Source organism: Malus domestica, chromosome 11 (assembly GCF_042453785.1).
Source record: "Malus domestica chromosome 11, GDT2T_hap1".
In the NCBI taxonomy this organism is placed as follows: Eukaryota; Viridiplantae; Streptophyta; class Magnoliopsida; order Rosales; family Rosaceae; genus Malus; species Malus domestica.
This window is the reverse complement of record NC_091671.1, coordinates 33,369,869-33,396,063: the sequence shown is the minus strand read 5'-3', so window position 1 is coordinate 33,396,063 and position 26,195 is coordinate 33,369,869. Positions and strand designations below refer to the sequence as shown.

The 26,195-nt window shown below is 39.9% G+C and overlaps 3 protein-coding genes and 1 long non-coding RNA gene across 4 annotated transcripts; 3 read left to right on the top strand and 1 right to left on the bottom strand.

The window, feature by feature from the left end:
- The first annotated feature begins 2,355 nt into the window (after positions 1-2,355).
- Positions 2,356-4,243, top strand: LOC139189667 (NAC domain-containing protein 72-like). The gene is made up of 3 exons (XM_070808780.1): positions 2,356-2,884; positions 2,997-3,265; positions 3,357-4,243. Exons 1-3 carry the CDS (start codon positions 2,704-2,706, stop codon positions 3,915-3,917), a joined length of 1,011 nt encoding a protein of 336 aa, XP_070664881.1. The 5' UTR covers positions 2,356-2,703; the 3' UTR covers positions 3,918-4,243.
- Positions 4,244-13,030: 8,787 nt separating this feature from the next.
- Positions 13,031-13,569, bottom strand: LOC114819392 (uncharacterized). The gene is made up of 2 exons (XR_003766447.2): positions 13,492-13,569; positions 13,031-13,347 (listed from the first exon to the last, which is right to left on the bottom strand). It is a non-coding gene; the product is annotated as an uncharacterized lncRNA (long non-coding RNA).
- A 63-nt stretch (positions 13,570-13,632) lies between these two features.
- On the top strand, positions 13,633-18,257 carry LOC114826788 (uncharacterized). Its single transcript, XM_029107543.2, has 2 exons — positions 13,633-17,856; positions 17,930-18,257. Exon 1 carries the CDS (start codon positions 15,451-15,453, stop codon positions 17,581-17,583), a length of 2,133 nt encoding a protein of 710 aa, XP_028963376.2. The 5' UTR covers positions 13,633-15,450; the 3' UTR covers positions 17,584-17,856; positions 17,930-18,257.
- A 4,704-nt stretch (positions 18,258-22,961) lies between these two features.
- On the top strand, positions 22,962-25,960 carry LOC139189660 (uncharacterized). The gene is made up of 2 exons (XM_070808730.1): positions 22,962-25,644; positions 25,718-25,960. The coding sequence occupies exon 1, from the start codon at positions 23,239-23,241 to the stop codon at positions 25,369-25,371; it is 2,133 nt and encodes a 710-aa protein (XP_070664831.1). The 5' UTR covers positions 22,962-23,238; the 3' UTR covers positions 25,372-25,644; positions 25,718-25,960.
- Positions 25,961-26,195: the final 235 nt, after the last annotated feature.

Below are 26,195 nucleotides of genomic sequence, written 5' to 3'. Positions count from 1 at the left end.
TTGTCTCAAATATTTTGTCATGTGTCATTTCATTTAAATCTAAGGGACGTTTTGATATAGGCGTCTCAATTTTGAAATTTTTAGATCAGACATCCATAGCTTTTAAACTTTTGATCAAACATTCTTAATAACAAAAATTACATATATTTGGTTTACCAACCAAATGACAAATTAATATCACCTAAATCCTAAAGTCTAGGAGATATATTATACCATAATTCATTTCAAACAACACTTTTCATTACTCAATTATTGGGATAATGACTCAATTAAAATTTTCAAACTTATTTTCTTCCACGAATTTAGGGATTTTAGAATTTTGATGAAATCTTCTATTTGAGTAATGAAAAGTGTCGTTTGAAATGAATTATGGTATAATATATCTCCTAGATTTTAGGATTTAGGTGATATTAATTTGTCATTTGATTGGTAAACCAAATATATGTAATTTTTGTTATTAAAAATTAGATTAAGAATACTTGATCAAAAGTCTAAAAGTTATGGATGTATAATCTAAAAATTTCAAAATTGAGGCGCTTATATCAAAACACCCCAATTTAGGGATTTTAGATCGGATGAGTTTCAATATAAAAAACTCTTATTTTCATTTTTTTTATTTTCTTAAAATTTACTTAAAATGATGAGTTGGAAATTAGAAAATGACATGGATAAAGATGGAAGCATCTTAATCAAAATTCAAAGCGTTTTAATTAGCGTTTTATTAAAGATTTGAAAACCCACAAATGTTTAATTAACAAGATGTAGAACGAGGGCACTTTTATCTAATTAATCCAAATCTAATTCACTTTTGCATTAAATGTTTCTTTTTCAATTTTAAAAATAGCTAACCAATATTAAGTGAAAGGACACCAGCAGATGATTAGGTATATAGTGAGCATACACTGAAGTCTAGGAAGTGATTAAAAATGCTCCCAAATTTATAGACTAAATTTGCAAACTAAGTAATGTATCACTAATAAGAAATAAGCACGTTAATCGTCAATTTTCATATTATTTCATTTATAAAATTTAACATACATTTAGTTTCCTTAGTATTACTTTTTTTTTTTAATTTTCGATCATCGAATCAAATAAATCATAGAAATCATTATAAAAAGTTAACAAAAAAAAATTGTAAATATATGTAAGAGACAAAACATCATCTCTTCTACTTTTCAAAACTCCATCCTCACATAAACCACATGTCATATAATAATCTTAAACCTCCTCTACGTGCCCAAATATATGTTGTTATATGGCCACGTTTGCGATCACTATAAAATACCAAAGATGAAGAACAATCCAGTCCTCTCCACCCCTCAAATCTAGACCAACCCACATCATCAGTTTTAACAAATTGCCAATAATCATACATATGTTGAAAATGTTGGTGGGGTAGTGAATGCTCACAGTGATATTGAAAACCTTGGTAGATTTTTCAATGCCCACACAGATTGGATTTTCAACATTAGCAGATTAATGAAAACATTGGCAGTGTTGAGATGTGGAATTTGGAAATGAAGGATATCGTTTTTCAAAAGATGATATAACTATAAAAAAATTCTATAGTGTAACATACTTTGGAGTGCACTTAAAAATTCCTTGTTATAACAAATGTTATGATACTTCAAAGTGTCTATCATTTCAATGTTTTATCGTTAAATTTTCGTCTATAATTATGAATGGTGAATTAACAAGCAAAAGCTCTCAATGTTTTAACGGTTAAATTTCGTTATATGTTATGACTAATGATTTAGTGTTCAAAAATTTGGTAGTAGTATACTATAAAGAGAAATGCTAAATGACCCCTCTATAAATTTTCTGTCATACCTTACAGTTAAGGTTAAATTTTAGGAAGTTTTAATGAAAAATCCACGGTACTGTTCACTTTAACAAAAAATCATATTTTTACACTAAAAATCAAACCTGATACTATTCATTTTTTTACTTTATTTTATCCGTATCATTAAAACTCAAAATTTTTAAACCTTTTCATTATTTTTCCTCAAATTTTATGCCAAAATTATGTAACCCTTATTTCTCATGCCACCTCGACACCGCCACACCTCTTTTTCCTTGTCTTTCCCCATCAACCCTCCCATCTTTTGACAAAATACCAGCCTAACTCCCCTCCGATCTGTCCACGTGTTAGCGCGAGTCCCATGTTTTTCTGGCCGACGTGGGTTAAAGCCACGCGTGGAAAACGCCTCACACACCCTAGAAAAGCTGCGACCCTGGGCCCCCGCCTTTTCGCGCCAAAAAAAGGTTCCGGAAGATTTCGTTTACGCCCGACACGTGTCCGGTTACGGGATGAGTCACCGCGGTAATATTCGTGACGGTTCATGCACCGAACCCCCCAGGGCTACTCGTTATCGGATAAGGTCGATGCACGAATCCACGATTACGTCGAACTTCAGAGGGGCGCGTGGCAGTTTCTAAACGGGTGAGTACTCCAGTGGGCCCCAATCATCCGCAGCACGACAGAACGACCGTACATATCACCCCTTCCGTGCTCTGCTATATAAAACCGCCATATCTCGGAAACTGAAAAAAAAAATATTTTGGGAATTTGGAGCTCTGATACATTTACTCTCTCTCCTCTCTCCTCCAGTTTTATTTCAAATTCCTCTCTCTTCTGTTTCTTTCTCTCTCTCTAAAATCTTCCCGATTCAGTTTCGAGCTCTGAAATTTGTGACCAGAAAAATGGGTGTGCCGGAAACCGACCCACTGTCTCAGCTGAGCCTGCCGCCGGGGTTTCGATTCTATCCGACGGACGAGGAGCTTCTGGTTCAGTACCTCTGCCGCAAGGTTGCTGGGTACCAATTCAATCTGCAAATAATTGCTGAAATCGATCTCTACAAGTTCGATCCATGGGTTTTACCAAGTAAGAACCAAAACCCTCTTTTTTTTTTATATTACTGTTTTATCACACCAACCATTTCTTGAATTGATTAATTTGGTGCTAATTTGAACGGAATTTGATGTCGGTTTTGCAGGCAAAGCTATATTTGGTGAAAAAGAATGGTACTTTTTCAGTCCGAGGGACCGGAAATACCCAAATGGGTCGCGACCCAATCGGGTTGCCGGCACTGGGTACTGGAAGGCCACTGGAACTGATAAGGTCATAACAACTGAAGGTAAAAAAGTTGGTATTAAAAAAGCCCTTGTTTTCTATGTGGGCAAAGCCCCCAAAGGCATCAAGACCAATTGGATTATGCACGAGTATCGCCTCATCGAGCCCTCTCGCAAAAATGGCAGCTCCAAGGTAAATAATTTGTTGATGATTCAATCCCCGTTTTGTTTTTTATTTAATTTATTCGAGCGATATTTAATTGAATTCGAATTTTGGGTTACAGTTGGATGAATGGGTTTTGTGTCGTATTTACAAGAAGAGCACCAGCTCAGCAGCAGCGGCGGCAGCACAGAAGTCCGTAACGAGCGTTTCGGGCAAAGAGCACAGCAACGGCTCGTCGTCGCCATGCTCTTCTCAGCTCGACGACGGGCTCGAGTGGTTGCCGGATATCGATGACCGGTTCTTCACCCTGCCCCGGATAAACTCGCTCAAGACGCTGCAGCAGCAGGACAGCAAGCTTAATTTTCAGAATACGGGTTCCGGGAATTTCGACTGGGCAAGTCTCGCTGGGCTCAACTCGGCGGCTGAACTCGGTCTCAATAATCAGACTCAGCAAGGTCAGGGACAGGTGAATTTGAATTACAATGACAATGACATGTTTGTCCCTTCAATCCCATCTCTCTGCCACGTGGAATCCCGGCCGGAGAGGGTTGGGAAGACGGCGGAGGAGGAGGTGCAGAGCGGACTCAGAACCCAGCGGGTGGACAACTCGGGATTCATCCAGCAGAACTCTCAAAACTTTTGTAACCCGGTTCGGCCCGGCGGGTTCGGGCTTTGGCAGTGAAAAGTAAAAAGTGAAAAGTCAAACGGGTAGTGGAGAGGGAGTGCATTTCGGTTGAGAAATGAAGCAGGAGTGCATTTCTGTAAATACCTGGGATTCTTTGGGCTAACTTGTTGGGGTTGGATAACAAAAAAGTAGTCTGGGAAGGGTAGCGTGAAAAAGGTGGATGGAGATTTGTCGACCTTTTTGCCGGTTTCGGCCGCAGATTCAATGAACGCAAAAGTTAGATCCGTTGTACAACAACTTAATCTAAGATAGAATGTCATTTCCAGTTGTCAGAGATAGAATGCCATTCGTGTGAAATAATATTGAAAAGTCAAATTCTAATAGTGATTATTCTCACCAAATAGAGTAATGCTCTAATTTTTTTGGCTGAAATTTTAAATTTAAGCATTATTGAAGAATGAATTTAATTTAATTTTTTTAAAGTAACTTTTCAATTATGTAACTATCTGAATTTAATTTAAAAATAATTAGATTGAGTGCAACTAAAATCACCCCATTGTCTTATTTTCCTATTCACCTTTTAATAAAAATGTTAATCACATAATTATCCTTTTTGTAAAAAAATTTTAAATCCACATTTATGAATGAAAAATTTTATTTGAACTCATGTAACCTATCTTTACATCCAGTTTACTCACTACACCCATATTATTTTTAATTAAACTATCAATATCTTTTTAAATCCAAATTTATTACCTAAACTACCCTCACAAACTCAATTCAATATGTAAATTTATCTTTGCACCCATGATATTAACTTACTAAATTTGGGTTCTTTCCGAGTTTTCTGATTGCGGTGACGACGAAGTCCCCTTTCTCCCTCTCTCCTCTTGCTTTCTCCTCTTCATTTAATATTGGAGCTTCGTCATCTCTTAGAATCTGCTCCCCTAAGCTTACAAGAATGGAGTAAGCAAATGAAATCTCATCTGCTCCTTTCTTTTTCGTGGAGCATGATGCAGCAACAAATATTGATCATGTAACAAATAAAAGAGCAGGCTGAGATTTGCACCTGAAGAACCAAAAAATGAGTGTTTCTTTGACAGCAATGGCCTTCAATTTTCACGAGGACCAGACGGAAGACAGTCCCTACTCGTGGGATAAGAGAAAGGATTTATGCATAAGCGTCGTTACCAACTATTATCCTATGATTCTGTGTACCCAGCAAAGTAAATATTTTCTTCTGCTTTCCTTTCATTTGTTGCTATTTTCACCATGGATCTTGCTTGTTTTTTGGTTGTATCATGGTAAGAGTTTGATTATTGGGTTTTGGGTTCGTTGATACAATTTTGTTTTATTGTTAAATTCATTTTGTATTTTATGGTAATAATGCAATAGGGTAAAAAAGACACTTCTCATTTAAAATTTAAGCTGGGTGTAGAAAGAGGTTGCATGGGTTCAAATAAAATTTCCCTTTATGAATTCGTTATAACTTTAATTAAATAAACTAAAAGAGAATAAAGAAAAACTAAAATTAACAAAAGTAAAAATAAATCCATCCTCCCCCCAAATCATTCATGATGGACCGACCACTACTAAGTCCCTAATCATCCATTACCCTCCCCGGCAACAAACACCACCCTACTCTCGCTTTCAATTCTGGTACTAGCACCTCCATCCTCTTCTCTTTTTCCTCATTAACGAACAACGACGACAATCCAAATTTTAAAATCAAAGAAGACCCAATTCTAGTTGGAATAAATCGATTTAGAGCAATCTGCCTATGTATTGGAAAACTCCCCCGCTCTGTTCCTTCCCCTTTGGTTTCTCTATCTTTCCAAAGGAGATGCCGCCAAGCAGGGTCAAAGGTTTTGGTTTTTGATGGGGTTGGGAGGAGCTTCTAGTGCGGCTAGGGTAGTGGCAATTTAGGAAGAATGAAGTTTTTTTTTTTAATACATATTAATATTATTCTTTAAAAAATTAGACATTAGAGGTTATTTTAAGAATAATGGTGGGTGGATAGATAATTTTTTAATTTTTTTAATTTTTATGGTGGGTGAAATTAATTATAATGTGGGTGTAGAAATAGGACAATGGGGTGGGTCTATCATCACTCATTAGATTTCAATAAATATTTAAGTTACAACGCTACCATTATGAAACTCTTGGAACACTGTAAAATAGAAAACACATGAAATTATTTTTTTAATTATTTTAACCATTCGGTTTAAATTTGGACCGTTAGATTTTATTTTTATATTGCTAGATTTGATCATATTATATTTTAGCCGTTAGATTTAGTGAATTTATAAATATAAAATTAAAAAAAAGTACACATTGGTGGCCCAACCCACTAACTTAGAATGGAATTCAGGATTAAATTTGCCTCAAAATGAGGCTTGGGTTAAAACTCATATTTAGTTCAAGAGTTGGAGCTACGTTTAGAACCTAAAACTTGAGTAAATTTATACAAAAATTCGAGGCAGTTAGATTAGATGAGCCTTATCTCGTATCTGTGAACAAATTAGATCCTTTATAAATGTCAAATGAGGACAATACTATGGATTAAACAATACCTTAAAAAAGGACTATGCATAATGCAATTAAAACAAGCTTTGAAACATAATGTGGATTGAACTTTTTAATGCATTTTCATCCTTATCAGTTGTTTTGTTTATAGGTATCTCTGCATTCTGATTTCCAATTAGAGCAACTTTAGCGGTTTAATGTATTCGCATAGTTGTGTTTAGTGTAGTTAAAGTAGTGTGCTTTATTTTAATTTACCTAAAGTTAAATTTTTTTTTCCCCGTAATTTAGATGAATTTCCGAGTGCACTGCAGTATCATATAAGTTGAATATCAGAGTGCGCAATGAACGAGACTAACAAAATAATAGAAATATTATTAAACAACCGAGAATGCCGAAACGGCTACAAAACCCTAAGAGACTACATTGTGAATAATTTTAATTCTCAAACTAAATTACAAGCTCTATTTATAGAGCAATAAACCTAAGAAACCCTAATGCGTAAATGCCAAAAATACCCTACTACAAAATCAAACCAAATCTCTAATTAACATCCTAAATAAACTTAATAAATTCCAACACCACCCGTCAAACTCATGGCGGTACACGTCATGAGGTTGCCAACAAGCAGATGTGGATAGGCTCCGTTAGGCGGATAGACAGACAGACAGGCTCCGTAACGCGGACAAACAGACAGGCTCCGCAACGTGGACAGACAGACAGGCTCCGCAACGCGGACAGACAGACAGGCTCCGCAACGCGGACAGACAGACAGACAGACAGACAGGCAGGTATGCAAACTTGACTTGACTTGATTCTTGATTCTTGATGGCAAACTGGCAAACTGGTTCTTGATTCTTGACTATCTAGTGTTGAGAGTATGGAAAGAACCCATCACTAAACGGACGAGATTTCCATATCTCAATTGTAGTAACGAACGAACAAACACAACTATCACTCGAGTGGTCACAATTCCAAGTACTCGAATGACGGTCACAAAACAATCCCGTATAGGCCAACAACTCGTGTGAACCTAAAAACAAACTTAACCATTTTTTTCTTGTTGCCCGTGTGGACCTTAAACTAACAGCAAACAATTGTTTTTCTTTTTCCTTCTCTTTTTGCTTTTTTTTTTCTACCTTCCTTCCCATTATTCTTTCCTTCTTCTTTCATGCGAACAAACAGAATCTTTCTGTTTTCCTTTTTTTTTCTTCTGTGCAAACAATCAATACCAAATAACAAATCTAAAACGAAAACACAAACAGCAGAAGATGACGGAAACAAAACTGATACAAACAAATTGATACCAACGAGAACGGATTGAACCCTAAGGATCGAACCCGCTCTGATACCAAATTGAATATCAGAGTGCGCAATGAACGAGACTAACAAAATAATAGAAATATTATTAAACAACCGAGAATGCCGAAACGGCTACAAAACCCTAAGAGACTACATTGTGAATAATTTTAATTCTCAAACTAAATTACAAGCTCTATTTATAGAGCAATAAACCTAAGAAACCCTAATGCGTAAATGCCAAAAATACCCTACTACAAAATCAAACCAAATCTCTAATTAACTTCCTAAATAAACTTAATAAATTCCAACAATATCTCCATATATTTTTGCACGTAAATGTTCACGCCTCTGATAACCTCTTTTGCCGACTTGGCTTTCTTCTGGAAATCTGCCGCTTTCCCTCAAAAGTAAAACTAAAGCTTCGTTACTGTCGTAGTGTGATGTTTTTCTTCCATGCGGTGGACCGGACATGCAAGTTACATACAGGTGGCATTCCAATCAAACTTCTTGGTGCTTAGCAAAGGTAACACGTGTAGCAGCAATAAGAAAGCCAAGTGAGCCCTCTAGTTGCCTCTGGTTTAACTTGCCACGTTGAGACTTGGGGGCCCACCTCCTCATTGAATGAGGGTAACTTGTAGGGCAAGAGTTCCTAATCAGCAGAAGAAAGATACAACTTTTCGCAGTGCGTTATTCTTTACCAAACTCGGGCATCATTTTACCCACCCAAACCCAAGTGCCAAGCAGCACAGACACTACCTGTTCTCCAGATCCGAGCCACCAGTCAGGCAGCCACACCATCGATCGTTCGACTAGTCGACCCTCCTCATCAACCCTTCGAACCTTCGACCTGTTACCTTTCGAACCCTTTTACGCCCACCCCGATCTCTTCTTCCTCTAGTCCTCATAAATTAAAAACTGGTTTTTTCCTTATAATCTACGTGGGGAAAACAAATTGGATTAGTCGGCGCCACTCATGAGCTACATTAGCAAACTAAAGATTTTGATGGAATTCAAACTGAAGGACAATATTAATGCATGGTTGTTAAGTTGATGAATGACATTGGTCGAAATTGAGAGACCAAAATGAGGAGGGATTGTCAACGTTTTCTAATATAAAGGATTTTTAACGATGTAGTTTCTTTCGGGTGCAAAAAATGGCACAAACTCAAGAACTCAGCTATGCTTTGTGAACTTTCTGCACCAGTAGGCTTCTTTGTCCACCTAACGTCATTGAAGAATCATATAGAACATTTTATTTAAAATAGAAAACGTGAGTTCGATATACAATTCACTTCAAAGTAGGCAAGGAAGAGTAGACAAAGTTTGCCTATTCGATTGCCTATATTATTGGAGCAAGATTTTATTTATGTGACTCATCGAATCATGTTTGCCTACCACTGAACAAAGATGGACTAACTTGTGAAATCATGGAGTACCCTCTATCTATCTTGACATATGTTTTCAACTCCATTGAAGGTAATGATAAAAAGGAAACAGCATGAAAGCGATGATTAATCAAGGAATTCGTCAAGTTCTACGGCACGGCTAAGTCCTTGGTTACTTTGAAAGATTGGATATTTTCCAAGAGTGGCTGTTCTTAATTACTTTAGGATAATTCTCATCAGATGCTAATCAGATGCCTGCCAATATCCTCATCCGATAAAAAGGTGTCCACTCTTTATATTTGTATTGACCATTTGACCGTTGATTCCTTGATTCTTTGCTTGCACGTGTGGTCAACGTGACACCTTGACATTTCTATCTGTCGTCTTCCTTTTAATGCTTTTGATTCAAACCTATAAGTAGAACAATTTTAATCGTGCAAGTTTCTACAATATAGAGGAACTTGATGGCGTGTTTGTCTGTTGCATGGAAAAAATGACTGGGACCTGGTTTTGCTCTCCATGTATCTTACAAATAAACAAAACAAAAACAAAAAAGTTTAAAAAAAATGCAATGTATGCATATGCTTTTTGTGTGGGCCTAAATAAAAATAAATAAATAAATCTGTTATAAAGCTAAATTATTTTTAGGAAGCTTTAATGAAAAGGATTTGGATTAAATTTAACTTAACAAAAAAATCATCCTAAACTATTATTTAACCAAAAAGATTTCATATATTATCATAAGGACAAACTAACTTATATTAGGCCCTACAAACAGTAAAATATGCGGGCTAAATTAAAAAGCCCAACGTGCAATAATTTTTTTTTTTTACAGCCATGCCCCTGACAGAAACTTCATTCAGTCAGTCCAATTCCGTTAAATAAACTTTCCTTTATTTACAAGCATGCCACTACCTCATCAAAACCTAAATATCATTCTATCAGAAATAAATAATAATGGTCATAGTAGTGACCAACCAAAATCTACAAACGCACATGGAGAGAGAGAGAGAGAAAGAGAGAGAGAGAGAGAAACAATAACAGTTTCATAGAGCGAATGATAAGGATGGAAAGGAATGAATCACAACTCAGAAATAAAAATAAAAACAAATAAAAAATCAGAAGAAATTCATCGGCATTAGAGAATCAAATCGAATTGGAAGATCGCATTCCCAAGCAAGGAAGCTTCAAAAAAGTCACGCAATATGGCCGTATTGTCGTACGAAACGCCGTGATTCAGAGACCATTACCTCTTCAGCAAAAAATTGGGCCAAGGCAATTCGGCACCACCTACTTCTACAGCCACAAGTTCACCGACACCCAATTCGACTGCATGTCCATCCCCAAGCGCAAGCTCCTCTGCCAGGGGGACTACGACGACATCTAGAGGGAGATTCAGATCATGCACCACCTCTCCGAGCACCCAACCATCATCCAGATCAAGGGCACCTACGAGAACTCGGTGTCCGTGCACCTCGTCATGGAGATCAAGTCCGTCTCCTATAAGCCAAGTTAAGCTTCATTTCCTTCATTTACAGATCAAATCCACTTTTACACTATGTTTGAATGAAGAAGTTTAAGATTACTAAGGAATTTTAAAATGACAGAAATTGAAATGACAAGATTTTATTTTCAAGAATTTGTAAATTTTCTTGTTTGGTTAATCTAAAAGAACAATGGAATTGAATACTGAATTTGTTATTTTTAACCTCTAAATCATAGAAATTAGGAAATGACACATATTTACATAGAATTTGAACTTGGGAATTGAAGGTCTCAAATTCCAAGTTTTTTTTCTACGCGGAAATTCTAAATTTCCATGTTTATGAATCCAAACAAGGAAATTGATGCATGTTAATTTATAAATTCTGACTTTTACCAAAATTCCAAGCTTATTTCCCTCATCCAAACATAGTGTTACTTGTTCTTTCTTTTTATTGGAATTGGAAATTGAAATGTTGGTCTGCCATTGATTTTGAAAATTTTAATGATAATTTATTAAACTATTTAATTTGCTGAATTGAATTTCTTGTGCCTTGTTGTGTACTCAATCATTAGGATTGCTTGATTTATACATACATACACATTGTTATTGGTTGAACAAACATAAACTCAGCGGCTCCACCTACGAGGGAGGGCAAAAGAGATATTTACCAAATATTGTATTTTTCTGAATGCCATGTTTGGAAGTTTCCAAATTTATTTAGAAATTTCTTCTACATTGCGCCTAGAGTCTTTTAGAACTATAAGAAATAATGTGTGTTTTCTTCACTTTCATAAATAGTGTATAATTTTGTAATAGTTCCATCAAAGTATGCATTACCTTTGGTTCAAATCCAGAATTAGTGTGAGTTATTTTGTTCTAGTTACAAAAATAGTGTTTAATTTGTTATTTTTCATAACTAGTGTGAGTTATTTTGGATTACTTTCAGAAATAGTATGTGTTATTGTGTTTTAGTTCTAGAAATAGTGTGAGTTATTTTGGTTCACTTTCAGAAATAGTGTAGGTTAAAATGTTGTATTTCCAAAAATAGTATGGGTTATTATGGTTTACTTTAAAAAATAATGTGGGTTATTTTGTTGTAGTCAAGAAATAGTGGTTCACTTGCAAAAATAGTGTGAGTTATTTTGTTATAGTTCAAGAAATAGTGTTTATTTTGCTCCTTACATAAACAATGTGTTACTTTGGTTCGGTTTCATAAATAGTGTGAGATTTTTGTTGTAGTTCCAAAAATAGTATGAGCTATTTTAGTTCAATTTCATAAATAGTGATAGTTTTTTGTTGTAATTCCAGAAATAGTATGAGCTATTTTGGTTCGGTTTCATAAATAGTGAGTTTTTTTGTTGTAGTTCCAAAAATAGTAAGAGTTATTTTAAATAATGTTGATTATTTTGCTGCAATTCTAGAAATAATGTTTATTTTGTCACCTTCCAAACACAGTGTGGGTTATTTTGATTCATTTCATTTACAGTGTTGTTTTACTCTTTTATGAAAAGGACTTGGACTAAGTCTATTTTAACCAAAAATCATGCTATAACTTTATTTAATGAAAAAAATTTAAATATTAATGAAAAACCCTTAAATTTTAATAAAAAGAAAAAAGAACTTAAATTTTAATAAAAATGGCACAATTTTAATATAAACAAATTAAAAAAAAAAAAAGATCTGACACGTGCTGGACCCGTGCGTCCATCACATACATTGTTTATGAAACTATACACTCTTTATGAAACTAGACTAAGAACTATTCACTATTTATGAAACATGATCAAGAACTAGACACTATTTATGAAACTGTACTACACTATTTATGAAACTGGATCCAATAACTACGCACTATTTATAAAACATGACCAAGAACTAGGCACTATTTATGAAACTTATTACACTATTTATAAAACTTACGACACTGTTTATGAAACGTACTACACTGTTTATGAAAAATTACAACACTATTTATGAAACTTACTACACTGTTTATGAAACTTAAAGATACTACACCTGTTTATGAAATTTAATGGTGCTACACCATTTGATGACTCTTCAGTTTGGCTGAAGAAAATCATTATAGATCCAGAGAGTCATCAATTTGTTTGAAGGCTATACCTTAGCAGACGAAGTTGCAATTTTGTTTGCAACTTTGCATATATATTCATACATGTTTCTCATCCTTTTGAAAAGGCATGTTACATCATACGTGGTGCATCAGACAAAAAGAATATGAAAACCCTATCTAAACAAGCAACATGCGGCATGACCGTGAGAATTATTTGTTTCGATCTATCCATTTACAAGCATCTTAATACGGTGATCATCTAATCATCCTATGTATGTGTTAATATAAAGAACAATGTAGTGATTATTCCATCATTCAATTGTACAGAATGTGAAAAGTGAGATTATGTTTAGCCATGTCAATGGAAGTAGGAGTGTGTTAAAATAAATAACAATGTAGTGACATTCCATCATTCAATTTTACTGAATGTGAAAAGCAAGATTATGTTTAACCGTGTCAATGAAAGTAGAATTGATCCATACGAAATATATCCATGGGTGTACAACTATAATTTTTCAAGATCAAAGGACTACATAGTCTACAACTTTCAGGTCCATATGCCACATCTTCTTCAGCCGTAGTCGTAAAACAAGAACATTAAATGATTTAATGAGTTCAAGTTATACTCTTACATGAACTTCAGAGCCAAGATTAACCAAAGTCCTAAGACTGGCCACACTATTTTTCTCCAAATTCTATACGTTCTTCCGCAAATCCGAGCTTTAATTTAAATAAAAGTCAAGAAAACACCTTCAACAACCAAAAATCACCAAATGGGATTGCATATCCAGATTGTCGAATTTAAAAAAAAAAAAAAAAATCACATTAATTAATCAAAATGAAAGAGGGAAATTGAAAGGATACTAAAATTTGTGTAGCTCGAACACCTTGTCTCTGCAAAACAAGAATCACTCCCCCCCCCCCCCAAAAAAAAAACATAATTGTTCGTCGCAAGAATCTCCTGGCGGACGAGCACACAGCTCCCCTGGGAGAATGGCGTCGGTTGAGAGTATCTGTCATACTTCTGCTTTCTTCTCGGGCTCGCTCGGGCAAGCCTTTGTCGGGCAGATCTTGGTCGGGCAAGACACACTTCGGGCAAGGCTCGTCGGGCAGTTCTGAAAGAGAAGGACAGAGTTAATTTGAAAGGGTGCCTTTGTGGGGCCTTAGATGTAGGCCTTAAGGCTCACAATCAAGATTAACTTTGTCGTGCTCAGGCGTGCCACTGCCATCTTCAGTATGGCAGATGTTGAATGGGTGTTAAGCTTTGATTGAATATGTATACGCCCGAGAAACCAGTTTAGATATAACAGGTGCCTTTGTGAGGCCTTAGGTATAGGCCTTGAGGCTTCCTGTCAAACTAAACCAGCGCTTGGATGTATCATATTTGGTCTTTTATGGTTGCCAGAGTCTTATCACTATTATACTTTTGATTATCTGAATCCAAGAGGTAGGACGAACCCAAATGAGTGCCTTTGTAGGGCCTTAGGTATAGGCCTTGAGGCTTCCCATCAGAGTTAATCCTTATAGTCGGACCAACTAGACCACAACATGAAATGAAGCTAAATAGATGCCTTCGTGGGGCCTTAGGTGTAGGCCTTGAGGCTTTCTATCAGAATTCACTCCCTGTTTAAGCATTTTCTACGAATCAAGATATAATAGCAACAAAACGGAGAAATAGATTGATTAATTGCGCCCCAAGTAACTTCGGACTTCTCGCTTATCAAGGATTGTCGTGGATGGGTTGAGTCCACATAGAGTTCTTTTTTATGCCTTGAGGCCAAGGACTTTTAAACTGATCTTTAAATTACACGCCCGCCGGGCTTAAGACTTAGATCTGATTTGAACTCTGACACGATTCAGATCGGATCCAAGTGCTGAAGACTCATTTTCATTATGACTTTGCTAGAAATAACTTGTATATAACTGGGAATATATAACATGTTATTGTGCTTTTAAAAGAAAGAAAAGACAAAGACAGAGCAAAGATAGTCGGGTAAGTTTGAACCTTATCGGCCAAGGCTGAACTTCTTACAAAATCTATCTTTGTGGCTCTGTCAGAGGTCTGAAAGCTTTTAGAGGGGTTGACGGGGGAGAAGAGGATACAAAATGAATCGATACCACCATGAACAAGGTAGCAGAGCTATTACAGGGGTTTGGGAAGGTTTATCCCGAATGGGATGAAGGCTTGTGCTGACTACAGCTTCGTTGAAGGCAAATCTAGCTTGAGCAGAGTTTTGGCTTTTGTTTGTTTGTTTGAGTGTCCTTAATTCTGTCTTCTCTTCCTCCTTTTATAGACGACTTCAGCTTGGGTTCCTGTAGCAATAGAGGTTGCCCGAATGCGGTTTGGTGATGACTCACTAGCTTTTTTACATGAATGCCACCAATAAAGTACTTTATTGGGCTGTGTAGTGACTGAATAACCTACCCCCTGTGGTCTTTGAGCAGGTAAGCAGGTGGCCTTTGTAACTTGTGCCCAGCCGAAAGCCTCTTTCCTGCCTCCTAAGTTTTCCTCTGGGCTTTGGGTTTGGGCCGACTTTCTCTCTGGCCCAAAGTTCAGATTTTATCCCAAACAGTGCCCCCTTCAATTGATGTTAAGGTTGGGATCCCAAGCGCCAACATTAATTGAAAGAGACCCCTGTTTTAAACCCTTAGAACTCTTAAAACCCTTGTGAGTGAACTTCTCCGTTCTCTGTGTTTCGTAAAAAGAAAACCTTCTCTGATACAACAAAACTTCCTCAATTCTTCCATCATTTCTTTCTCGTTGTCCGACGAGGTTGCATCTTTACCGTTCTTCTTGTTTTTCTTCCCCACGGCCTTCATTAAATGGCCTCAGGATCCGGCCAAACCCTACCATCCTACGAGTCTGGTGAAGGAATTGCCACTCTACGCCGTCTGCTCAACGGGCTGCATCGTCCGCGGGCAGGTCTGCATTTTGAACTCTTCTTTGAGATGCATGGGGTTCAATCTTTGGGTCCTGCCTGGATTTCTCGGGTTCCCTCAGTAGTAGAAAGTAATATGCCTAGGGGAAACTGGTTTACCCCAAATCCTTATTTGGCCGACTCGGGCATTTCTTCTTCTAAGTGGTCTTTTCATCGTCGAGGCTTTCCCTTGATGAATGATCCTGCCTGGGCCCAATGGATTGACGAATTGGAACCTTCCTTCAAGCAGAAATGGATGAGTAACGGCATCTACGAACTGATTATGCTTTCGAAGATTTCAATTACTCCTAAGCCCGAATTGCTTACTTCTGCCCTCCTCTTTTGGAATACGGGCACAAACACCTTCGATTTCCGTATGGGTCCCATGTCTCCCACCATTCTTGATATGGCCCAAGTCTTCGGGTTGAGGCCATCGGGCAGGGTGATAGATGTTACTCAAGATTGGATTCCATCCTCTACCACCGGAGGCTCAAGTTCTTCCACCTACTTCCTTCCTCTCAGCTATAACTCAGTTACTTTCAAAAGTTATGGGACCTCCTTTAAAGGATTCATCCCTTTTGTCAAGAAGAACTTCGGGGCAGGCTCTCCTCAAACCGACAAAGATCAAGAGCATATGTACTTTCTTCTTTACTGGCTTAACAAGCACGTCTTCCCCAACAAATCCAAGGGGGTACGGGTAGAATGGATCCCCTTGGTAGAGGTTCTTCATAATTTTGATGACGTTGCCACAGGTCCATTCCTTCTCTCCCATCTCTATCACCTTCTTTTTGACATGACCCGGGATGAGCCCTTTGAGACCAATTTGAACGGCCCCATCTGGATGATACAGATTTGGCTACAATGGTATTTTCCAGAATTTCGGGCTATTAATCTAGAGTTTCCAGAGGGTGTGGCTCCTGCCCGAATCCTGGCTGAAGCTCCTCCTGTAGATCATTCCACCTTTGCATGCTTCTACTTTTTCCGAGTCTGCAGGACTCGATCAGACTTGGAATGGGGTGCATCGGTCTTGAGGAGATATCCTTGGTTTTCTGACCAAGCCTTCCAAGATGCCCCTGGTGAGGATGCTGCTCCCTTCTGCAGGGAAAAGTTTATCAGCTGTATTCAGCCAAGAGACTTGGCCTGGAGGGTCCGGGGAAATCGGTATGATCGAGGCTTGGAGGTGTATCATCCTAACTTCTGCAGCAGGCAACTAGGATTTAGGCAATCCATACCTGTCCCATTCTTCGACTCCATCCATTGTGGCACTTCATTTCGGTTACAGACTCCTTCTGAAGCAATATTTCGAGCTGCCCGCCGTAGTTTGGACGTGATGAGCCAAGCAGCCCGACATTCCGTTGTTCTTAATTTCGAATGTACCTCGCTGTTTTCCTCTTGGTGGGAGGAAAGGTGGACTAGAAAATACGGAGGAGATTTGAAAGTGAACCACGATCGCATTTTTAGCCAGCTTTCTCTTAAATCATATCCTAGCTCGGGCGAGCTTGCAAATTGGAAAGATATGATCCAAGAGAAAAACCGATTACTCCTAATAGGTGACTTTCTTCCCATCCGATTTTACTTTCCTTGTTGTTTACTTTCCTCACTCTTACCTGTTTCTGCAGCTTCAGTTGATATTGAATCCGAAGCCATCGAATCAGAGAATGATTCTGCTGATGCCGCAGTTCTCCATGGTGCTGCAGCAGAAGCTAAAAGGCGGGAAGCCGGGGAAGGGACAGACGTCTCAGAATCTCTTGGGGATTCAGGAGCCGAAGAAACAATTAAAGAAATAGCCAAGGATACGATCAAAGCATCTAAACGAAAGAGGGTGGCCATAACTAAAACCACAATCTCCGATCCGGCACTTCCTTCAGCAACCACACGACCAATTCTTACCCGAAAGAGTAAGCGGGCAAGAGTCACCGTGCCTCCTAAACCAGCAGCCCCATCTGCTCCTGTTTCTGAAGCGGGTAAAGAGACAGAACAATCTTCCAGTGAGTCTCTCCTCTTCTGGATCAAATGGCTACCTTTCTCCCTTATCTGATTATCCCTTTATCACTCAACAGGACCTCAAACTTCTAAAAGGTCAACCCTTGCTTCTAAGAAGGAATCACGAAGGGCTGCTACGCCTAAAGAGGTATGACTTCTATCTTTATACTTTCTTATTTTCAAACCTTTCTGAATTTTGAATAATTTGGCTTAGGCTACAAGGAAAGAAAGTCTTTCTCCGCAACCTACCCTAGATGCAACCCCTTCTTCTCAATTTGATCCTTCCACAGGAATCATGTTGCATTTTGTGGATGAGGATGATACTTTGGTGAGTTACTCTCTCTTTTCTTTTCAACTTTGCACATTGCTACCCAAGTAACTCCTATCCATGTTCTTTGCAGCCATCTTCGGGATATGAACCCCTTCCCCCGTCAGTGGCCTTGGATAAAGAACCCATAGTTCCTGAGATCCCTGTAGCTTTAGACACAACTACTTCGCAAGCGCTTACTCGCCAGACGGTCGATGAACCTCCTTCTTCTCCTCAAAATCAACCTCAGGTGCTGGAATATTTTCTTCTTGTTTCTTCCTCTGGTGACCTTTTGCTGATCATCACTACTTTCTTCGGATACAACCAGGATGTAGGCACGGGTTCAGGCACAACTTTCCCATCTGTCACTGGTGGTGAAAAATCTTCACCTCGACAAGGCGTTAGTGCATTCTATGGTGAAACCCCGGGGTTAAGTCAGGTAACTTTCTTCTCTCCAAAGCCTCTTTTGCTTTGACTTGTGCATAGTTCATCTTGTCCTGATCCTGAAGTTTTGTAGCGAGCTTCCCCAAAAGAAACTCCCCCTCCTCCAATGGCCTGTAACCCAAGGTGCTTTCAACCTCCTTCTTCCTCTGGAGATGTTGACACCTCCCTGTCTAGAGATGAACCAATTGAACAAACAGAAATTGCCCCTTCCATAGGCATTATCTCACCAGAAGAAACTGTTATGCCGGACCCTTCTCCTTCCTCCTCTGATCCTGCCAAGTTGCCCAAACTCTTCGAAGCACTCGGGCGACTTGAGACGCGGTTGAAGTCTTCAAAGTAGGCTTCAACAAAACATATGTCTTCGGAGCAGCAACAAATCTTTCAAACATGGGCAAAAAAAGAATTCACTGCATCATTTAGCCTCAAGGCTCTCTGTGACCTCGAGAGAGTCATTACTGAGTTCTTTAAAAACGATCGCTTATCCAAGCCTCAGTATGATTCTTTCCTTTCTTTCTTTGAAAACTTGAGGGCCCTCAGGGAGCAACATCAGAGAGCAGACCGGCTGGCTAACCGGGCAAAATGCTTCATAGAGAGAGAATCGAGCTCCTCTACCCAAGTTAGTCGGCTGATGGAAGAGAGTATGCAGACCAAAGAACGGATTGAAGTTGTTTCTTCTGAAATTCAGAAGTTGGAGAGACCACTGATGATCCTTAAGGCGGAGCAAACAACTCTTCTGGATAACCTTGAGCAACAGATCGAAGGGGTGGAAAAAGCGACTTCAGAGTTAGAACAAACCAAGTCTGAACTTGTAAACAGCCATACTGTTTTGGCTGAACCAAATAGGATTTTTACCATCATGCGAACATACCATTCTAGAATAATCACCTTATGTGAAGATGTAAAGTTTTTGGAATAGAATTACTTTGTAATCTCTTTTTGTTTTAGAATGGATATGTAACATTCCTCCTGTTCTGCTCCATTTGGATAGGCCTCAGGCAAATCTATGCCCTCTTGCCTACCTGCTTTTCTCCTCCATCTTTATTGTTGGCAATCTTAGCCCCTGCCCCCGGGTCCTTTCAATGGCATTTTACTCTGTTGATAACCCCGACTCCTTGAAAACGAGGTCGATCATGCTAATAGGAGCTTCGGGGAAAGGGTTAGTATCCACCATCATACTAGCCTGAGGTGAATCGAGTAGTAACTTCCCCTTCACTATAAGATCCTGTACCCAGTCCCTAAACTGGACACAATTGACTATAGAGTGGTTGAAGGTATAATGCAACTTACAATACTTCTTCCCCCTGAGTTCCTCGGGCTTGGGCATCTTTTTGGTGTTGTCGGGCAAAATGACTCTTGCCCGCACAAGTTCTTCATAGATTTCTGGCGCCTTGGTTAGATCGAAAGAATAACTTTGATACTTTGGGGGTTTCATGGGTACGAACCCACCATCATTCATCACGATCTTCTGGTCCTTGACTGGTTGGACTAACCCTTTGATCGTCAATGGATTGAAGGGTGTGGTCATCTCAGCAGCACACACATCTATACTCTTCTCCTCATGATCATCTTTGCATTTGGGTCCGGCTTCCCCTACCTCTACATGGTGAATAGTAGCTTTATTTTTGTAGAACGGAGGAGTTTTGGAAGTATGTTTTACCTGCTGTTCCTCCTGTAACAGCCTCTCATACTTAGTAGCAGCAATCACCAACTCTTGTAGCTCATTAAACTGTGCATCATAGAACCTTTTTCTCAAAGGTAATTTTAAAGCCCTTTGAGCAATGGATATGAGCTGTGCCTGGTTGACAGGGAACTGACATCTCATCCTTGTCCTTCTGAACCTCATCATAAAATCTTCGATGGACTCATGATCATATTGTTTCACTTCTACCAGATCATTAATGGTGAGCTCTGGCTCTATCCTGTAGAACTGTTCATGGAAAGCCATCTCCATTTGCCCCCAGTTAGCAATGGAATTGGGGGGTAATAGAGAATACCATTGAGATGCCAATCCTGCTAGTGAATTTCCAAACAACCTCAATTTGTAGTTTGGATTGTCCTCATACGCCACACAGTGATTAGAAAATTTGAAAATATGATCTCTGGAGGACACACTGCTATCTTCCCCTGTGAAAATCGGGAATGCGGGAATCTTGAAATTAAGAGGGAATGGATTTAACTCATCGATATATTCAGGATATGGCTTCTGGTAGGTAACCCTGAATACTGGACGAACTCGAGGCTGGACGTTTTGAATCACCGTTCTTCTTAACTCAGCCAATTCTTCTCTTAGTTGCTGAGTAGCTAAATTATCATTCTGGCCATGGATAGCTGACTCAATCTTCGGACTCCGGTCATTGCCCGCGTTTGCTTCCCTCCTGGTTTCAGATTTTCTCCAGTTAGATCCTCCACCTTTGTTGACCATCGGGGGTGGCCTATAAGGTAGAGGTTTATCTGACGTAGTAATGGTTGTTTCTTTCCCGCTAGTTTCTCCAGCCGTGGCTGGCAGTCCAAACTTCATTCTTTCTTGTTCGCTCTGCCTCCTATTATTAAATGATAATAATGGGAAGCTGAGAAACTCCTTTTCTGAAGCTGACTCCATCACTGCTTGACTTCCTTCAGGTATCACCTTCTTCTTTCCCCTATCCTTTTCTTCTTCTAGTAGTGGAAACAAAGGAATGATTGGCTCACTTCTTATAACAACTGGACTCATTCCACTTCCTTGAGCACCCTTTGGAGTAGAGAACTCCAAATCCAGCCTCCTTTGTAGATTTCCTGTAAGCATACAGAGTCTGCTTACTTCTCCCTTAGTCTCCAAGGAAATTCTTTCCATGCTTTTCAACACTTGGATCATTGTAGCTTGCAGTTCTTCATTAATCTCTTTCCCCTGTGATTTCTCAGATGTAGTCGAACTACCTGAGACCACCTGTCCGGATGGGGATAAAGGATTTTCTGATTGTTCTGTCATCTGGAAAAGATCCTTCTTGGCTTCTTTTTTGGCAAGTTTATAGCTTCTCTTTTTGGACATGTAAGATCTTAGAAGTGTAGCTGTTTCTTGTCCCACCGAGCGTGCCAAAACTATGTTCGTCGCAAGAATCTCCTGGCGGACGAGCACACAGCTCCCCTGGGAGAATGGCGTCGGTTGAGAGTATCTGTCATACTTCTGCTTTCTTCTCGGGCTCGCTCGGGCAAGCCTTTGTCGGGCAGATCTTGGTCGGGCAAGACACACTTCGGGCAAGGCTCGTCGGGCAGTTCTGAAAGAGAAGGACAGAGTTAATTTGAAAGGGTGCCTTTGTGGGGCCTTAGATGTAGGCCTTAAGGCTCACAATCAAGATTAACTTTGTCGTGCTCAGGCGTGCCACTGCCATCTTCAGTATGGCAGATGTTGAATGGGTGTTAAGCTTTGATTGAATATGTATACGCCCGAGAAACCAGTTTAGATATAACAGGTGCCTTTGTGAGGCCTTAGGTATAGGCCTTGAGGCTTCCTGTCAAACTAAACCAGCGCTTGGATGTATCATATTTGGTCTTTTATGGTTGCCAGAGTCTTATCACTATTATACTTTTGATTATCTGAATCCAAGAGGTAGGACGAACCCAAATGAGTGCCTTTGTAGGGCCTTAGGTATAGGCCTTGAGGCTTCCCATCAGAGTTAATCCTTATACTCGGACCAACTAGACCACAACATGAAATGAAGCTAAATAGATGCCTTCGTGGGGCCTTAGGTGTAGGCCTTGAGGCTTTCTATCAGAATTCACTCCCTGTTTAAGCATTTTCTACGAATCAAGATATAATAGCAACAAAACGGAGAAATAGATTGATTAATTGCGCCCCAAGTAACTTCGGACTTCTCGCTTATCAAGGATTGTCGTGGATGGGTTGAGTCCACATAGAGTTCTTTTTTATGCCTTGAGGCCAAGGACTTTTAAACTGATCTTTAAATTACACGCCCGCCGGGCTTAAGACTTAGATCTGATTTGAACTCTGACACGATTCAGATCGGATCCAAGTGCTGAAGACTCATTTTCATTATGACTTTGCTAGAAATAACTTGTATATAACTGGGAATATATAACATGTTATTGTGCTTTTAAAAGAAAGAAAAGACAAAGACAGAGCAAAGATAGTCGGGTAAGTTTGAACCTTATCGGCCAAGGCTGAACTTCTTACAAAATCTATCTTTGTGGCTCTGTTAGAGGTCTGAAAGCTTTTAGAGGGGTTGACGGGGGAGAAGAGGATACAAAATGAATCGATACCACCATGAACAAGGTAGCAGAGCTATTACAGGGGTTTGGGAAGGTTTATCCCGAATGGGATGAAGGCTTGTGCTGACTACAGCTTCGTTGAAGGCAAATCTAGCTTGAGCAGAGTTTTGGCTTTTGTTTGTTTGTTTGAGTGTCCTTAATTCTGTCTTCTCTTCCTCCTTTTATAGACGACTTCAGCTTGGGTTCCTGTAGCAATAGAGGTTGCCCGAATGCGGTTTGGTGATGACTCACTAGCTTTTTTACATGAATGCCACCAATAAAGTACTTTATTGGGCTGTGTAGTGACTGAATAACCTACCACCTGTGGTCTTTGAGCAGGTAAGCAGGTGGCCTTTGTAACTTGTGCCCAGCCGAAAGCCTCTTTCCTGCCTCCTAAGTTTTCCTCTGGGCTTTGGGTTTGGGCCGACTTTCTCTCTGGCCCAAAGTTCAGATTTTATCCCAAACAGTGCCCCCTTCAATTGATGTTAAGGTTGGGATCCCAAGCGCCAACATTAATTGAAAGAGACCCCTGTTTTAAACCCTTAGAACTCTTAAAACCCTTGTGAGTGAACTTCTCCGTTCTCTGTGTTTCGTAAAAAGAAAACCTTCTCTGATACAACAAAACTTCCTCAATTCTTCCATCATTTCTTTCTCGTTGTCCGACGAGGTTGCATCTTTACCGTTCTTCTTGTTTTTCTTCCCCACGGCCTTCATTAAATGGCCTCAGGATCCGGCCAAACCCTACCATCCTACGAGTCTGGTGAAGGAATTGCCACTCTACGCCGTCTGCTCAACGGGCTGCATCGTCCGCGGGCAGGTCTGCATTTTGAACTCTTCTTTGAGATGCATGGGGTTCAATCTTTGGGTCCTGCCTGGATTTCTCGGGTTCCCTCAGTAGTAGAAAGTAATATGCCTAGGGGAAACTGGTTTACCCCAAATCCTTATTTGGCCGACTCGGGCATTTCTTCTTCTAAGTGGTCTTTTCATCGTCGAGGCTTTCCCTTGATGAATGATCCTGCCTGGGCCCAATGGATTGACGAATTGGAACCTTCCTTCAAGCAGAAATGGATGAGTAACGGCATCTACGAACTGATTATGCTTTCGAAGATTTCAATTACTCCTAAGCCCGAATTGCTTACTTCTGCCCTCCTCTTTTGGAATACGGGCACAAACACCTTCGATTTCCGTATGGGTCCCATGTCTCCCACCATTCTTGATATGGCCCAAGTCTTCGGGTTGAGGCCATCGGGCAGGGTGATAGATGTTACTCAAGATTGGATTCCATCCTCTACCACCGGAGGCTCAAGTTCTTCCACCTACTTCCTTCCTCTCAGCTATAACTCAGTTACTTTCAAAAGTTATGGGACCTCCTTTAAAGGATTCATCCCTTTTGTCAAGAAGAACTTCGGGGCAGGCTCTCCTCAAACCGACAAAGATCAAGAGCATATGTACTTTCTTCTTTACTGGCTTAACAAGCACGTCTTCCCCAACAAATCCAAGGGGGTACGGGTAGAATGGATCCCCTTGGTAGAGGTTCTTCATAATTTTGATGACGTTGCCACAGGTCCATTCCTTCTCTCCCATCTCTATCACCTTCTTTTTGACATGACCCGGGATGAGCCCTTTGAGACCAATTTGAACGGCCCCATCTGGATGATACAGATTTGGCTACAATGGTATTTTCCAGAATTTCGGGCTATTAATCTAGAGTTTCCAGAGGGTGTGGCTCCTGCCCGAATCCTGGCTGAAGCTCCTCCTGTAGATCATTCCACCTTTGCATGCTTCTACTTTTTCCGAGTCTGCAGGACTCGATCAGACTTGGAATGGGGTGCATCGGTCTTGAGGAGATATCCTTGGTTTTCTGACCAAGCCTTCCAAGATGCCCCTGGTGAGGATGCTGCTCCCTTCTGCAGGGAAAAGTTTATCAGCTGTATTCAGCCAAGAGACTTGGCCTGGAGGGTCCGGGGAAATCGGTATGATCGAGGCTTGGAGGTGTATCATCCTAACTTCTGCAGCAGGCAACTAGGATTTAGGCAATCCATACCTGTCCCATTCTTCGACTCCATCCATTGTGGCACTTCATTTCGGTTACAGACTCCTTCTGAAGCAATATTTCGAGCTGCCCGCCGTAGTTTGGACGTGATGAGCCAAGCAGCCCGACATTCCGTTGTTCTTAATTTCGAATGTACCTCGCTGTTTTCCTCTTGGTGGGAGGAAAGGTGGACTAGAAAATACGGAGGAGATTTGAAAGTGAACCACGATCGCATTTTTAGCCAGCTTTCTCTTAAATCATATCCTAGCTCGGGCGAGCTTGCAAATTGGAAAGATATGATCCAAGAGAAAAACCGATTACTCCTAATAGGTGACTTTCTTCCCATCCGATTTTACTTTCCTTGTTGTTTACTTTCCTCACTCTTACCTGTTTCTGCAGCTTCAGTTGATATTGAATCCGAAGCCATCGAATCAGAGAATGATTCTGCTGATGCCGCAGTTCTCCATGGTGCTGCAGCAGAAGCTAAAAGGCGGGAAGCCGGGGAAGGGACAGACGTCTCAGAATCTCTTGGGGATTCAGGAGCCGAAGAAACAATTAAAGAAATAGCCAAGGATACGATCAAAGCATCTAAACGAAAGAGGGTGGCCATAACTAAAACCACAATCTCCGATCCGGCACTTCCTTCAGCAACCACACGACCAATTCTTACCCGAAAGAGTAAGCGGGCAAGAGTCACCGTGCCTCCTAAACCAGCAGCCCCATCTGCTCCTGTTTCTGAAGCGGGTAAAGAGACAGAACAATCTTCCAGTGAGTCTCTCCTCTTCTGGATCAAATGGCTACCTTTCTCCCTTATCTGATTATCCCTTTATCACTCAACAGGACCTCAAACTTCTAAAAGGTCAACCCTTGCTTCTAAGAAGGAATCACGAAGGGCTGCTACGCCTAAAGAGGTATGACTTCTATCTTTATACTTTCTTATTTTCAAACCTTTCTGAATTTTGAATAATTTGGCTTAGGCTACAAGGAAAGAAAGTCTTTCTCCGCAACCTACCCTAGATGCAACCCCTTCTTCTCAATTTGATCCTTCCACAGGAATCATGTTGCATTTTGTGGATGAGGATGATACTTTGGTGAGTTACTCTCTCTTTTCTTTTCAACTTTGCACATTGCTACCCAAGTAACTCCTATCCATGTTCTTTGCAGCCATCTTCGGGATATGAACCCCTTCCCCCGTCAGTGGCCTTGGATAAAGAACCCATAGTTCCTGAGATCCCTGTAGCTTTAGACACAACTACTTCGCAAGCGCTTACTCGCCAGACGGTCGATGAACCTCCTTCTTCTCCTCAAAATCAACCTCAGGTGCTGGAATATTTTCTTCTTGTTTCTTCCTCTGGTGACCTTTTGCTGATCATCACTACTTTCTTCGGATACAACCAGGATGTAGGCACGGGTTCAGGCACAACTTTCCCATCTGTCACTGGTGGTGAAAAATCTTCACCTCGACAAGGCGTTAGTGCATTCTCTGGTGAAACCCCGGGGTTAAGTCAGGTAACTTTCTTCTCTCCAAAGCCTCTTTTGCTTTGACTTGTGCATAGTTCATCTTGTCCTGATCCTGAAGTTTTGTAGCGAGCTTCCCCAAAAGAAACTCCCCCTCCTCCAATGGCCTGTAACCCAAGGTGCT

What these genes read in the sequence shown, in the direction of transcription:
- LOC139189667 (XM_070808780.1), top strand. Translation starts at nt 2,704, where the DNA reads ATGGGTGTGCCGGAAACCGACCCACTGTCTCAGCTGAGCCTGCCGCCG. An exon ending in CGATCCATGGGTTTTACCAA is followed by an intron (nt 2,885 to 2,996) that starts GTAAGAACCAAA and finishes TCGGTTTTGCAG; the next exon opens with GCAAAGCTATATTTGGTGAA. An exon ending in GCAAAAATGGCAGCTCCAAG is followed by an intron (nt 3,266 to 3,356) that starts GTAAATAATTTG and finishes TTTGGGTTACAG; the next exon opens with TTGGATGAATGGGTTTTGTG.
- LOC114826788 (XM_029107543.2), top strand. Translation starts at nt 15,451, where the DNA reads ATGGCCTCAGGATCCGGCCAAACCCTACCATCCTACGAGTCTGGTGAA.
- LOC139189660 (XM_070808730.1), top strand. Translation starts at nt 23,239, where the DNA reads ATGGCCTCAGGATCCGGCCAAACCCTACCATCCTACGAGTCTGGTGAA.